Source organism: Xiphophorus hellerii, chromosome 5 (genome assembly GCF_003331165.1).
Source record: "Xiphophorus hellerii strain 12219 chromosome 5, Xiphophorus_hellerii-4.1, whole genome shotgun sequence".
NCBI lineage: Eukaryota > Metazoa > Chordata > Actinopteri > Cyprinodontiformes > Poeciliidae > Xiphophorus > Xiphophorus hellerii.
Genome location: NC_045676.1, coordinates 17,340,561 through 17,354,344, shown reverse-complemented (window position 1 = coordinate 17,354,344; position 13,784 = coordinate 17,340,561). Strand labels below are relative to the sequence as shown.

The 13,784-nt window shown below is 39.7% G+C and overlaps 1 protein-coding gene across 7 annotated transcripts in view; it reads left to right on the top strand.

Annotated features, from left to right (window-relative positions):
* The window catches only part of rptor (regulatory associated protein of MTOR, complex 1), a 147,115-nt gene extending 133,468 nt beyond the window's left edge, over positions 1 to 13,647 (top strand). For all 7 annotated transcript variants that reach the window (XM_032562847.1, XM_032562845.1, XM_032562846.1 and 4 more), the window contains 6 exons: positions 7,312 to 7,418; positions 8,740 to 8,867; positions 10,504 to 10,590; positions 10,668 to 10,784; positions 10,908 to 11,037; positions 11,675 to 13,647. In XM_032562847.1, the coding sequence (XP_032418738.1) occupies positions 7,312 to 7,418; positions 8,740 to 8,867; positions 10,504 to 10,590; positions 10,668 to 10,784; positions 10,908 to 11,037; positions 11,675 to 11,743 (638 nt within the window). In that variant the 3' untranslated portion in view covers positions 11,744 to 13,647. The remainder of the gene's footprint in view (positions 1 to 7,311; positions 7,419 to 8,739; positions 8,868 to 10,503; positions 10,591 to 10,667; positions 10,785 to 10,907; positions 11,038 to 11,674) is intronic.
* Positions 13,648 to 13,784: the final 137 nt, after the last annotated feature.

The following is a 13,784-nucleotide window of genomic DNA, read 5'->3' as shown; positions in this document are numbered from 1 at the left end:
CAACAATTTAGCATCAGTTTGATGAGGATCCAGGCAGGGCTTTACAGTCCGTTCACAACAACCAGTAGCAAATGTTTGGGTTTCTTAACCCCAACATACAAAGCCGGGTTAACTCCCTCCAGGCTTCAGGGCACCGAAGATAAAAACAGGACCCAATTTTGAAAGCACAAATCACAGCAATTCACTGAATCTGAAACCTTTCAGATTATGATCCCAGTGATGTTGATTTATAATTAAAATATATTTTTTAATTTTTCCAGCATTTTCTTTTGGCTAGAAGCAATATTAACATTTAGGAGTGACCCAGCTAGGGGAGCTAAAGATTAGGGTGATGGCAGGTAGGCCTTCCAACCTCAAACACTTGAAGCTAATTACCCAAAATAAATCCTGAACATACCTACGGAAACTCCTCACTTTTACTTTATACTTAGCAAGATCTTTAGTGACATTACTGCTAAACTTAGCCTTCTATTAGACAGCTACCATAAATTCTAGTTTGTTAGCATTAGCCTAAAGCAATAAGACTATATATCTGTACTTCAGTGCTATTCAGATAACTGCTATTGCTTTGTCATGAAGGCATGAGCACCTGTAAGCTGAGATCCAATGGCATCTCACTAAACTCGGCCGTCATATAGCTGGCGATTTACAGCGTTTGAGGAGGTGAGGCCTTGCTCTTTTGTCATCCTTCTGCATTCGTATTCACCTCATGTCGCCGCTTTCTTAAAAGCGACTCATTTACGTTTGTCCCTGGGGTTCCGCTGTTTAATTGGAGTGTGTGGGTGCTGTGATATTTTTAATAACGTTGAGCGTCTGCAGGGGCCAGCCTGTTAAACTCCAGAGGAAGCAGTGAAAATGCAGGAGGGTCTTTGGCTTGGGGAATTTATTCCTGCCGCTGCAGTTGGAAGCAAAAGGTTGTCACCAGAGGTGTAGAGTCAAAAGAATAAAAATAACAAGAGGAAGATGAGTTTCTAGGGAAGAATGGGTGAAGTCACAGGGATTGTGGGAGGAGCTGGGTGAATACTTGGATAGCATGAAGATAAAATAGTGGAGATGAAGAGAGAAACTAAGGATTTAACTGTGGAAAATGTTGCTAAATTTGGTGACTTGGAGTACTTTCTGATTAGGAAAAGGCGACAAACTTTCCTTAAGATCTGAGAAGGATGGAGCAAACCACAAAGACTTGTCATCCCTGCACTGACATATCGGTCTAATTAAAGTCTGTGCTGAGAAAAAGGATGTGGCGGAAGAAAATAAGATAATGACAAAAACAAAAAACTGGTGCAAACTTAATCCCGGATGGACTAAGACTGTACTGTCCTGGTTCTTATTGTAACCCTTTCCTTTTGGCTACATTAAATAAAAATAGGACGGTCTGGTCTCTTTAGCTGTATGGAGGCGCACGCTGTGTCCTGTTCTACATTCAGCTGAGCTGCTCGCTGCCTTGTTAACACCAGGGCTCTGGGAACCCTAATAAATCTACATCCTGTGAGTTTTGTGAGGAGTTTAAGGGAACAGTACTTGGTAGTTTGGGTAAATCTAGAAAAGCCCTGAAAGCATGCACCCCCCCAATCTCATTTTACTTTGCTTTTTGTGATTGGATGATTAAGTATACGCTAATGTAAAACTGCACATGCCTTCTAACATGCAATTTTGGCAAAGTAAGTTGAAATCTAATATCAAGAATTGATATAAATGTTTTAATCTTGGATTAAAAAATTTGTGTCAGCCATTTGTGATTGTATGTATATTAAACCTGAAATTTGAAGGCGTGTTCCTTAGCAGTAGCCTGACAAACTGGTGGGTTGTAATCCATTAAGTCAATATAAAACTAAGCGAAACTCAAAGGTCTCTGTATTACAACATCATCACATTCTTGTCAAAAAGATCACATCTTTTTATTCAACTGAAATAGCAGTAAATCTAGACATTTTTGCACCATTTCAATCTCATAATAAATCTTCAGGCACACACGGACAATTGTGTTGCCAACCTGTGAGTCTCCTGTGGCAACCACTTGGACATCCTCTCACAATGCGCAGATGAACAAAATCTTTATTTTTCCAATTGATTTAAAACTTAAGTTGTGGGTGTGCTGTGGTGGCGTAGGGGATAGCGCGACCCAAGTTTGGAGGTCTTGAGTCCTCGACACGGCCGTCGCGGGTTCGATTCCCGGACCCGGCGATATTTGCCGCATATCTTTCCCCCTCTCCTTCCCCCTTTCCTGTCAGCCTACTTTCATATAAGGGACACTAGAGCCCACAAAAAGACCCCCTGGAGGGGAAGAAAAAAAAATTTAAGTTGTGAAAAAAATATTATGAAATATATGTAATATTTATGATATCAGGAAATATCAGTTATTGGCTATCACAGCAATATTAATATTGGATAAAAATTTTGGCTCAAATTTTCGTATCAGTGCATCCCTACTTCTTAAACTATTGGAATAAAAGGCAGGAATACAATAATATGATTGATAGTTATTACTATTAATGTTCCAACATAACACTTTTTTCCTGTTTTTGCATCTCCAAAATGACCTAAATTACCTTTGGTTAAGTGATATACAAATGATGTGTATTTTATATGATCATGTGCAAAGGTGTAATAAAGAGGGATGTTTCAAATTTACCCATAGATTGAAAATTCATGACCACCTGCTGTGTCGATGTTATTGCTGATGTTTAAGGGTTTTTAAGCGATCATAAGCCTCTGACTGATCCGTTTTGATCTTGATTGTCTGTTCAGTTGAATCTGAAATGACCATTCTGTGTCTCAGATTTCATTGATGCTGCTTCCACTAAATTTTTAGATCAAGGAAAATATTTTGTTCATGCTAATTTACTGAATACAATAGAATTTTTAGCTCTTTATTCCAAGTCATTGACATTTTAATATTGTTGCTTATTTCTCAAATTCTGTTTCTCCTGAGATTTTTCTGGTGTTGTAAGGTTAATGTAAGGTGTTCTGGGATTTGATCCATTCTGAATAATTTAAAATGATGTGAGAAACCTTCTCCCCATGACAATTAGGTCAACAATTGTTAATACTGGCCACTTTTATAGGGTGTCGTTTTATAGGTCTTTTATCAATCAACCAGGATAAAGCTGTTTGCCTCCCCCGTGTGGCAGGACCGAGGTCCTAAAGGAAAACTAATGTCAGAGCGAGGAAGACTCCCTGGAGATCAAAACTCCCATGGAGTGATGTCATCGTGTATTACAAGGCACAAAGAAGCTCCTAATAGTACAAGGGAGAGCGTATTTCCATTCAAAGCCGGATGGAAAGGAGATAAAAGAGAAAAAACTGATTTAATGAGCTGCAGGGATAATAAGGCCAGTGCTGGAGAAAATGGTGCAGAATGAAAAAGCGGAGGAAGCCCCCACTTCTTAGAAGAGAAAATTGAATAAAAGTGGGATATTTCTGCAAAAGCAAAGATAATGTAACACATAATATTCTTCTTTATCTCTCTGACTCTGGTGATAATATTTTTCATCACAACTCAGCCAGCTCTTAATGGAAACTTTCCTCTGGTTGAAAGCTGCATAAGAAGAGGTGATCTCTGCATGTTTAAAGATGCAGTTTTTACCTCCATCTCCTGACTCCTTTGGTTCCAGCTTCTCTACGTCCATATTGATTTGTGTGTGGATAACTAAGGCCTGTTGTGGCTCTCGAAGGGTTCCTCTAAGGCAGAGTTTTCTCCTGGTTTGAGCTGCTGAGCACTGACGGGAAGCGGGAACTAAGAGCATCTGGTGTAAACTTGTGGATCTTCTGGTTTTAACCTCTGAATCTAAAACTAAATGTTTTCTGCTGGAGTCAACAAGGCTTTTTCTTCCTAAAGTGGGGATTGACAAGGGATAGTTTTTTGGAGAAGAAAGAAACAGTTTGAGGGGAAGTAGTAGCTCAGGCAGAGGAAAAGGGAGTTGACTGGATTTATCTCCAAAGTAAAGCTAATGTTCAGAATACATTACCTTCGACTGACATATTGATTTTAGGTGCTTTAACTTCCAAAAACAGTAATTAAAGATGAATAAATGATGAGGAAAGGTCAAATGTTTTTATCTTATCATCTTCATGTGTCATTCATCACAATTTTAAATTTTGATGCATTTAAGTATACTTGGTGTCAAAAAGGTTTTTATAGTCAAAAACAGACTTCTGTTGGTTTACATTAGAGCTCTGCAAAATTAGGGTAACATGAAATTTTGAGGTTTTGATTAAATTTTGCAATGTTAGTTTATTCACAACGATCAACCTGACTCTTATTGAATTCAGTCACAACAATCTATAACAAATGTTTTTAGTGCATAAAACACTAAGAACATCCACCAAGATGCCCAAACATATTTTCAACCTTAGACATTGTAGCCGACCAAATACTACAATGAAGCAGCTCTTTGTGATTATGATCTTGCACTCATTGATCTGTATCGACAAATATGGTTCAGTATGCAGTGCTTTGATGATTTCTCTTTTTTGTGAGAGCCATTTTTATAACCAAATAACTTTTTTAAGTCAGAAAAAAGACATAATTTAATAGGTAAGAGGACGAATTATTTCATGCTGTAATGAGAAGATAAAGACACAGAATAGCCTTATCTTTTTCTCATTTTCCTGTTATTTCTTTTACACATTTTAAGAAAAAAGAAAGTAGAAATACCTCAAACATGTGTCTGCCTTGCGATACATACTTGGTTTTGAAGGTTTTCTCTCAGTAAACCTCAAGAGGATTTCTCCTCACGGGAGAAGATAATGAGATTAGAGAGATAAGATATAACCGTCTAAATCACAGTTCGGTGATAGTGCACACGGTTCTGTGTGTTGGAGAGCCTTTCTCTCTCCTCCCCATCTCGGCTCCGCTCACATCCAAGCTGTCGGCTTCAAAGGGAATGCCTCGTCTCTTCTCCCAGCCTCAGTCTTGTGAAGTGTTTTTCCCTGCATGCTGTTGGCTCCGCGTGAGCCCACGCTTCAGGCGGCGTGATGCCCGAGCTGGCTGGGTTGCGTCACAGTCAGGGCGTCGAAGCCGCCGCCACCGCATGGGGGCTTGGGTTTTTCCTGACAATCCAATGCCAGCAGAACAATACAGGGCCATGATATATTTAGTTCAGCAGTCAAGCCGCCGCTCCTAGCAGAAGCATGTGGAGCCAGCTCTGAATGTAAGGCAACGAATATTGGAACAATGGACCTTTCCGTCTTCTACCTGCATTTAAAAATGTGGCACAAGAGGAAAACTGGATGAAAACATCAATTATTGCAATTTTAGCTGTAACACTTCAGACTATTGTTATGCTGTCTCTTAATTTTTACCTTCACACGCTATAAGGTTAAGTGCTGCATTCACTGTACACTGGAACAACTGTTGCTTTCCTTTGCTGTTAAAATCACCACTTCAGTTTAAGTGGATGTTTCACTTTAATAAAAATAAAACCGTCTCTTAAGCTTCAAGTAATACAGATGACGAACTGCATTTAGCAACAAAGATAACACTCTGCTACTGAAAATAGATGATTTATATAAAAATGTAGCTTCCTGGCAACATTTTGTTTTTAAGGAAATACTCATTTTTTTCAGAATTATTAACCACCATGTATGAATATGTCACTTTCGTTTTTATTCTCTAAACTCTTAACAGACCTAGAGAAATGGAGCACTAAAACCTAAAGTTATGTGGAAGAGTATTGTAGGCAAACTCTTCTATTACCTTTTTTTATTATTATTTCCTTTATTTAGCCAGGTAAACCCCATTGAGATCTGGATCTCATTTTTGGGCAGAAGTCTTCAATACACAGCAACCTGATTACAAAATAAAACTAATTAATACATATGCACAAGTTGCCACTTAAATGTTATTTTTCTGAAGTGTTTCATTTGCAGTGTGCAGTAGTACTCGTGATACTTTGCCAAAAACGAATAATTGGCATAAACCGCTTGTGTCTAAACAGGAACAGCAAAAATTGAGAGTAAAACTTTTAACGAGATATTTTTTTCTATTTCTGGTCTCTGCTGGTGATAAAATGTAAAATGTATGGCTTGTTTCAGGATACATTTTTTATTTTTTTTAGTATTTGTTCACTACTTCCTTATATGTTGTTGTTTTGATTCTGTTTATCAGTGATCTTTACACTTTCTTGTGCACACTACTTTATAATTTTGTGGGATGGGTTTGTCCTTGACAATGCAATTCATGTTGAAAGACTTGAACCACTTGAAAACCAATTAGCCCCTGAAAAATGCCCTTGTTCCTGGAAAACGTTCCAGTAAAGAAACACTGAATACAAGTGGAAGCATCGCCACATAATTTTTCTAAAGGAGATTTTATTAAGCGCCACGATTCTTTTAGAGTTGTGTGAAGGCATCTGATCATTTTTAGCTGAACATTTACTCTTATGTAAATCAGAAGCCTCCCTGAATGCTACAGCAGAAACCGTTCTGCTTTCGGCTGAACGGTTGCGGCATGGAGCGACTGCGATGTCGTTGCACGCCGCCTCTCATCCGCCGTGCTGCGAGCTGCAGTTAGAGGCCTGTGGACTGTGTTGGTGAGCCAGCAGAGCTCGTTTCAGATTGTCCTCTTCTGGCTCCTGCCAGCATTTGAAGAGCCTCGCTGTTTTCTGCTCCTTCCTGCCTCGCTTTCTCACTCGATTGCTATTTGAGTTGCCAAAGCCAGAATCTGCTGACAGGTTCAGATTAGCGGTCATCTTGATTGGTCAGATACAAATGCTGCATCATTCTTCCATCTGCGTGAAGTTCGTACTCAGAAATGTATTTTTAAAAACTGTTTTCTTATAAAACAACACAAATTATTTCTTATGTTCAAACCTGGCATTACAGGTTGTTTGTTTTTTTTTCTTACTACTGCTGTGTCCGAGTCTGGCAGTGTTTCTGTTTTTCTCTCTTTTTTTTTTTTATCTTGGTGGGTGTATGTGTTAGTTACACAGTGGTGCAGGAAGCTGTTGCACTAGTCTTCATTTGACTTGCAACATGTGGCAGCGAGAGCCTCCTGAAATCTCCAACAGATTGCGCTGGTTGTGTTTTGGGGAGTGAACACATGCTGTTTTGTGTTAAACAGCTGTGTGTGAGCGCAAGTCCAGTTTAAATTGAATTAAGTGCTTAAAAACAATAAATTGAAGCAGCACTTCACAGATTGTAGGCCAATTATTTTCAGTAATCACATTTTTCAAGCTTTTTTCTGTAATTGTGATTAAAAACCCACCTTATGGCGGTGTAATAACAGTGAACAGTCCTGCTGTGGGCTACTTCGGGTAGCTGTTGTGTTTATGACTCACTTTTGACTGACGTCTCATCGATGTGTTTTAGGAGCTGGGATGGTCGTGGACTGGGAACAGGAAACTGGTTTGCTCATGACGTCAGGAGATGTGAGAGTCATTCGGATCTGGGACACGGACAGGGAGATGAAGGTCCAGGTACTTAAAACAAACACTTTTCTTTCCTGATGTTTGTTCTTTATTACATTTCCAGGGTTGCTACAAAGCCTGAAAAAATGATAAAGTTTAATACATTTTTTTCAGGTCTTGACAAAGTTGGAGAAAGAAAATAGTGAAAAAATATTTGTATTTCCAAACTTTATTCCCATCCAATGTGTATAAATTTTTTACTTGAATTTTTCTATCTAAGTTGGTGTCCATCCTTTGTTTTGTTTTTTTCTTCATTTTGTTCTGGTCTTCTTTTCTCATTTTCTTTCTTGCATCACTCCTTCGTTTTTCCTTGTATCCTTCCATTCTACTTTTTGTTATTCATTCCCCACTTTCTTTGTTGCATCCTTTTTTCCTTCCAACATTATTTGTTTCCTTCCTTCTTTCTGTCCTTTCTTGTCTTTCTGTCTTGGCTTGCTTCTTTTGTTTCTTTTTTCCTCCTATTTTTCCTTTTGCCTTCCTTTTTTGTTTTTTTAAGATTTTTTTGGGGACAAGTGGCCTTTATTTGTAGAAAAGAAGTAGGTAGAGAGAGAGAAAGGTAAAACAAAGATTCCAGATTTCAGAATTAAGCCCCAGACAGCTATGACCAATAATCTTTGTACGTAATAATAATAATAATAATAATAACAGCCTACATAATAGCCTTCTTCCTTCTAATCTTATCCTTATGTCATTCAAGCTTTCCTTTTATCATTCCTTATTCCCTTTGCTTTGTCCATCTTTTTTTTTTTTTCGCTCATTCTTTTTTGTCTCCTTCCATTTTTGATCATTTCCTTTCTTTTCTTCTGTCCTTCCATCTTCTCCTGTATCCTACATTCTTCTTCTTCCTTCCTCATGTCATTCATTCTTCTTCTCCATTTTCCGTCCTTCCTTTTCTTCCATTGTAATTTGTTTCCTGGCCTCTGTGTAAACATCTGCCATAATCTCAGAGTGAACGTCTGTTTTTATAGTTCAAAATGAGATTTTAAATTAGAGTCTGGAGGGAAAGCAGGGTAACTTTGACTAAAAGTTTACTGATCGGAGCACTGCCTGTGAACTAATCAATCTTGATGTAGAGTCACTACGTTAGTTTGGCTTCATCTGTTTAACTAATTTAACAAACCTCAGTGTGCTAATTATTGTCATGATGGATGGACTTCATACAAGTACAAATGACCTGTGCCTGCATATGGAGTCCAACTTCAAATGAGTCGGGCATGATTAATGAATCCATAGAGGGAGGTTAGTGTGAAATTAGTGTTACCTGTTGAAACCTCGACTAAAAGGTTGCTGTGGGGGTGTGCGTGTTTGTGTGTGTGTGTGTGTGAATCAGGACATCCCGACTGGAGCCGACAGCTGTGTGACCAGCCTGTCCTGCGACTCCCAGCGCTCGCTCATCGTTGCAGGTCTGGGTGACGGATCGGTGCGGGTCTTCGATCGCAGGATGGGTCCCAGCGAATGGTAAGGTCCCTTTCACCGGATCCTGCACACATCTTCTCACCTCATTGTTTCCTCGTCAAATTAAGCTCTATTTGGATTTATGATTTAATTTCCCTGCCCTGTTTTATTTAAGCTGCCTCTCTTTTGTCTTAATTTAAGGAAGAGGAGTTGTGGTGGTTTTTGTCCACATTAACTCCCCCTGAGTCCTACTTTATTCACTAATCTGTATTTATTGTGCGTAAAGTGCTGTAAATCTGCCTCTGGGGTTGTCACTTCTTTTAATGGACCGTGGTGGCACTGTGTCCCCCCCTTAGGTGGTAAAACATTATTTTAATGTCAGCCCCTGTGGGCTACAAAAAAAGCAGCCAAAATGTGGAAAGGCACATCTTTAAAGAAAGACAGTAAATGTAATGGTTCCCCTCAGGCCTGCAGCTACATCTCAGAAGTTTTGTTTCTCCCTCTGCGAGAGCCGGAAGTCCAGCTCACCTGGGTCATGCAGGAGATGCGCTGAAGGGAATTGGGGAAATTCTAAAATGCAGCTTTGAATTGTAGTTTCACTAGTTTTGTTTGCTTTTCTCAGCATTTTGTTATTGTTGAGTTAATGGGGGTCTCTGTATCTTTTGTTAGACATTTCAGATGCTGTGCCTGTGCAATCTATAATTCATATAACTCTGTTTTACTGTATGGATTAGGTTATTTAGATTCTGCACAGCCCCAAAGCCGTGATGAGGCACATTTCAAAATGCATGCTCACAGAAAGTTGGACGTTTGCTGCCTTAGTCCTGAAGCTATACTGCCATCCTGTGGTGTTCTGTCTGTATTGCATGATGCATTATTAAGAAACACTTTATTGCTTGGTGCTTAGTTTTTATCTTAATACTTGAGCTTTACATAATCCCCTATTATTTGAAGCATACAGCACTTTATAGAGGTAGACCAAAAGTAAAGATTGTCAAATACAAAGCTGTGCCTAATTGAAAACGATGCAAGACAACCAGTTAGCTTCAGAAGTCATCAGCCTCCTGAACAGAGTTTAATCTCATTATAACTCCAGATGTTCTGTGAAGCCATCCGAAGCTCAGAACGTCTCCCAGAGTTTATTCAGTTCATCATTTGAACATGGAAAGGGAATGACACAACTACTGCACACCGGCCAATTCACTGCTGAGCTGAACCAGAGCTGCAATCTAATGATTTAGGTCACAGACCAGACCTAAATCTTTTGGTGACAAAGATTGAAAACTGATGTTGACAGATGCTCTCACTAAACTTTTGCAGAAAACCTTGTACAGGCATACCCCCAAAACACCTGCAGCTGTATTTGTGTGAAGAGTTGGTTCTAAAAGTATTGTAATTCATTTATGATTCATGCTCTCTTCACAGGTATGCCGTACTTTGTGTAGGTATATCACAAAAATTACCAAAAAATCAATTAAAGGTTGTGGTTGTAACATGAAAGAAAACTTGAAAAAGATTAGTGAATTTCGCAAAAGAATCAATTATTGTCTGCTTCAGATAAACTTTGCAATCCCCAGGAAAAAAATGTTTAGTCAGAATTTCTGTCAGGTTGTGATCTTTCTGTGTTCTGTCTGACTTTTCAACTTTTTCTTTGGTCAGACAGCATAAAGGCTAATGTTAGCTTGTGGTGTTTCTGCAGTCGAGTGATGACCTACAGGGAACACGGAGCCTGGGTGGTTAAAGCTCACCTGCAGAAGGAGACGGATGGAAACATTATTAGTGTCAGGTAAACTCTCTACAGCACTGAGGCTTTTATTCAGCCCTGTTTGCCTTGGCCGTTCTGACTCTCACATCTTGTCCCAGTGTCAACGGAGACGTTCGGTTCTTTGAACCGCGGACCCCAGACTCGATTAATGTGCTGCAGACTGTAAAGGGATTAACGGCCTTGGACATCCACCCACAGGCCAACCTCTTCGCCTGGTGAGTTTGCTCATACGGTCACACAAGTTCACCCTTAAAAAAAAAAAAAAGCTTTATTACGATCTATTCCATGATTCTCTTTTGAACCTGAGATCTTTGTTTGTTCTGCTGTTGCGGCTGCAGTGGATCGATGAACCAGTTCATAGCCGTCTACAACGCTAACGGCGACGTGATCAGCAATATAAAGTACTACGACGGCTTCATGGGACAGAGGATCGGTGCTATCAGCTGTTTAGCTTTCCATCCATACTGGGTAAAACATGAACCATGAGCTTTTCTGTGCTGCAGCAAAGGTGTCTGAAAAAGCTGATTTTGTGACTCAACTTCTTTGTAACCTTTAATGCTGAACCCGAATAATCATGGCAGTTCCTTAAATGACAATAACACTTTTCTGGATCATTTAACACAACAACAATACAAAAAATACTGTTTCTTTATCTGAGAATGAAAACTTGCTACAAAAAACTGTAATTCCAGCAAGTAACCCTAACATTGTCATTTAATGAGGATTTTTGCTTCTGGGGTTTTTATTGCTGCATGTGCTTACAGCATATGTTGCTCTAAAATATTCATACACTTATCTAAAATTGATCTGAAGATGTAATAATGGAAATTTGAAATGAAATTTGTGTAGGTTCCCTCTTTAAAGTTTACCTTCTGTTTTACAATTATTCCATTCAGTGTTTTTGAACCTGACTGCAAGCTAATGACTCGCTGCATATTCCAGGCTTTACGAAATTAATGAATTAGAATACGATTAAATTTAAATGTAATGTTTTGGGTGTTTTTTTGCTGTTCTAAATCTTTTCCGAGGCTGTTTTCTGCTATTTGCTCATGCACATCACGTAAAATGAAGGAAAATAAGGAACTTATTTTCTGTCTCCTTTCAGCCCCACTTGGCTGTGGGAAGCAACGACTACTACATGTCCATCTATTCAGCAGAAAAGAGGCTCAGATAACACACCAGCACAGCTCCTCTCCCACCACCTCCACCTTCTGACCCTGAGCCTCGCGCACTGGGATGTAAAGGATGTTTTCTTTTGTTTTTTTTGTTTGTTTGGGTTTTTTTGTACATATGCAATTCACCACCGTGAATGTTCAAGTGATGGCTGCTGACAAAAACTCAATGCTACAACATCTCTATACATATATATATATATATATATATAATTATTGTTATTATTATGATTGTTTATTCATATTCTTATTATGAGGCTAATGATTGTAGACTTGGCTGTGCTGAGGAGTTTGTGTGTATATAATTAGCAGAAGAAGAAGAAGAGGTTCTATTTTAAAGAAGTTCTACCCCTCGATGCCTGCAGCTCCTCCTGGCTGCACTGCGAGCATCACTACCTGAATGAACTGTGACCCGACACCCACACAAGCCCACAGTGGGGGTCACACACTGTTGAGACAGACCCACTGAAACAGGACGCATGGACTGAGCCCCTCCCTTCGCACACAAACACACACACACACACACCTCCCTGCGCTGGACCCTTGTGTTTATGTGTTGCAGATTCACTGCAAAGAGAAGCAGCTTTAACCCAGAAGCGATGGACTGTGCTTGTTGTTGTGTGACCGACATTATGAGGGATTATTTTTCTGTGTGTGTGTTGTTATAGCACAGATGTGCCCCACAGTGGGCCCTCATAACCCAAAATCACAGCGGACCCCCGGTGTGCCAAACATAGTCAGAATCCTCCACCTCTTTATTGCAGCACTAAAACTGATTTAACTGTTTTGTTGGGTTTTTTTTTAATTGAGTAAAAACCTGCAACTCTTCCCAGAGAACACAGCAGCACCCACCTGGAGGCTGATTGGCTCACTTACCTGGTTACAACCCAAAGCAATAAGGCTGATCCTGCTGCAGCTCGGCAATACAGACAGTTTTAGTTTGATCGTTTTCACCAGCAGAGCATCAGGCAGGTTCTTCTGCTTCCGTCAGAGACAGGAAGGACATCAGATGTTTACTTCCTGTCTCGGTCTAAACTCTGCTGATCAACATAAACAAATACCATCCGAAGAGAGCTAAAAACAAGCTTTGCATAAGTATTGAAAAACCACATTCTCTTCCCACTCTGGCAAGATTTTATATTAATTTATTATTTTCAGCTCCAGCTTTCTTTGCTACGATCATGTGTTGGAGAGCTAGTGGTGTGTTTTGCGTTAGCTGCCTGCTCATCTCCACATCAATCTGTGCTTTAGTCGGCACCCTTGATTTCACTCAGGAATCTAAAGAACCCACCTCAAACAGCTGACCTCAGAGCAGTGAGGATGCTCAGGTTAGTCACGTGTTATTGAGATGAGTGTCACTGTGGTGCATTTAGGGTACGGCTCTGAGGTTCGTTTTTTCTGTGCGTGCCCTATCACCTACAACGTGCCTCTTCCTCCGGGCCGCAGCTTTGCCTTCTTAGCTTCTTCTTTTTAAGTGTTACTTTTCTGCTTCTGTTCTTGTAATTTATGTTTTTAAGTGCTTCCTTTTGCATCTTATTTGCCTCAGCCTCGCCCTGTCAGATGCTACCCCGCTCTCTCCTGCGTTACATGACTGAAGTTTGCTTTTCCCTGTAAAAGTCACCACTTGGAGCCAGTGGTCCGGACCACCATAGCACCGTACCGCTTCAGCGCTGTTTGGTTCACTTCAGCAGGCATTAACAGACCAGAACCACATTCAACTAAAGTTATCCTGCTTTGAGTTTTAAGATTTTAGACTTTGGGGGGGGGGGAAGAGACTTTAACACAGTAGTAAGAAAAGAAAAGTGAAAGCAATCAGGTTTGTCTCTGTGACTGTAGACGCCTTCACTAACTGTGGTTTATAAAACGAGAGATGAAATCAGTGAAATAAACCAAATACAACACCTGACCTTGTCTGATTCTGAATAATGTCTGATTATGATGTTCTCTGCTTTTGATTATAAAACAGACTAAACCTCTGGAACTTTAGCATCTTATCAAGATGTGCTAGCAGTAGCTTTACAAACCTCTTTAAAGGTTATTGTG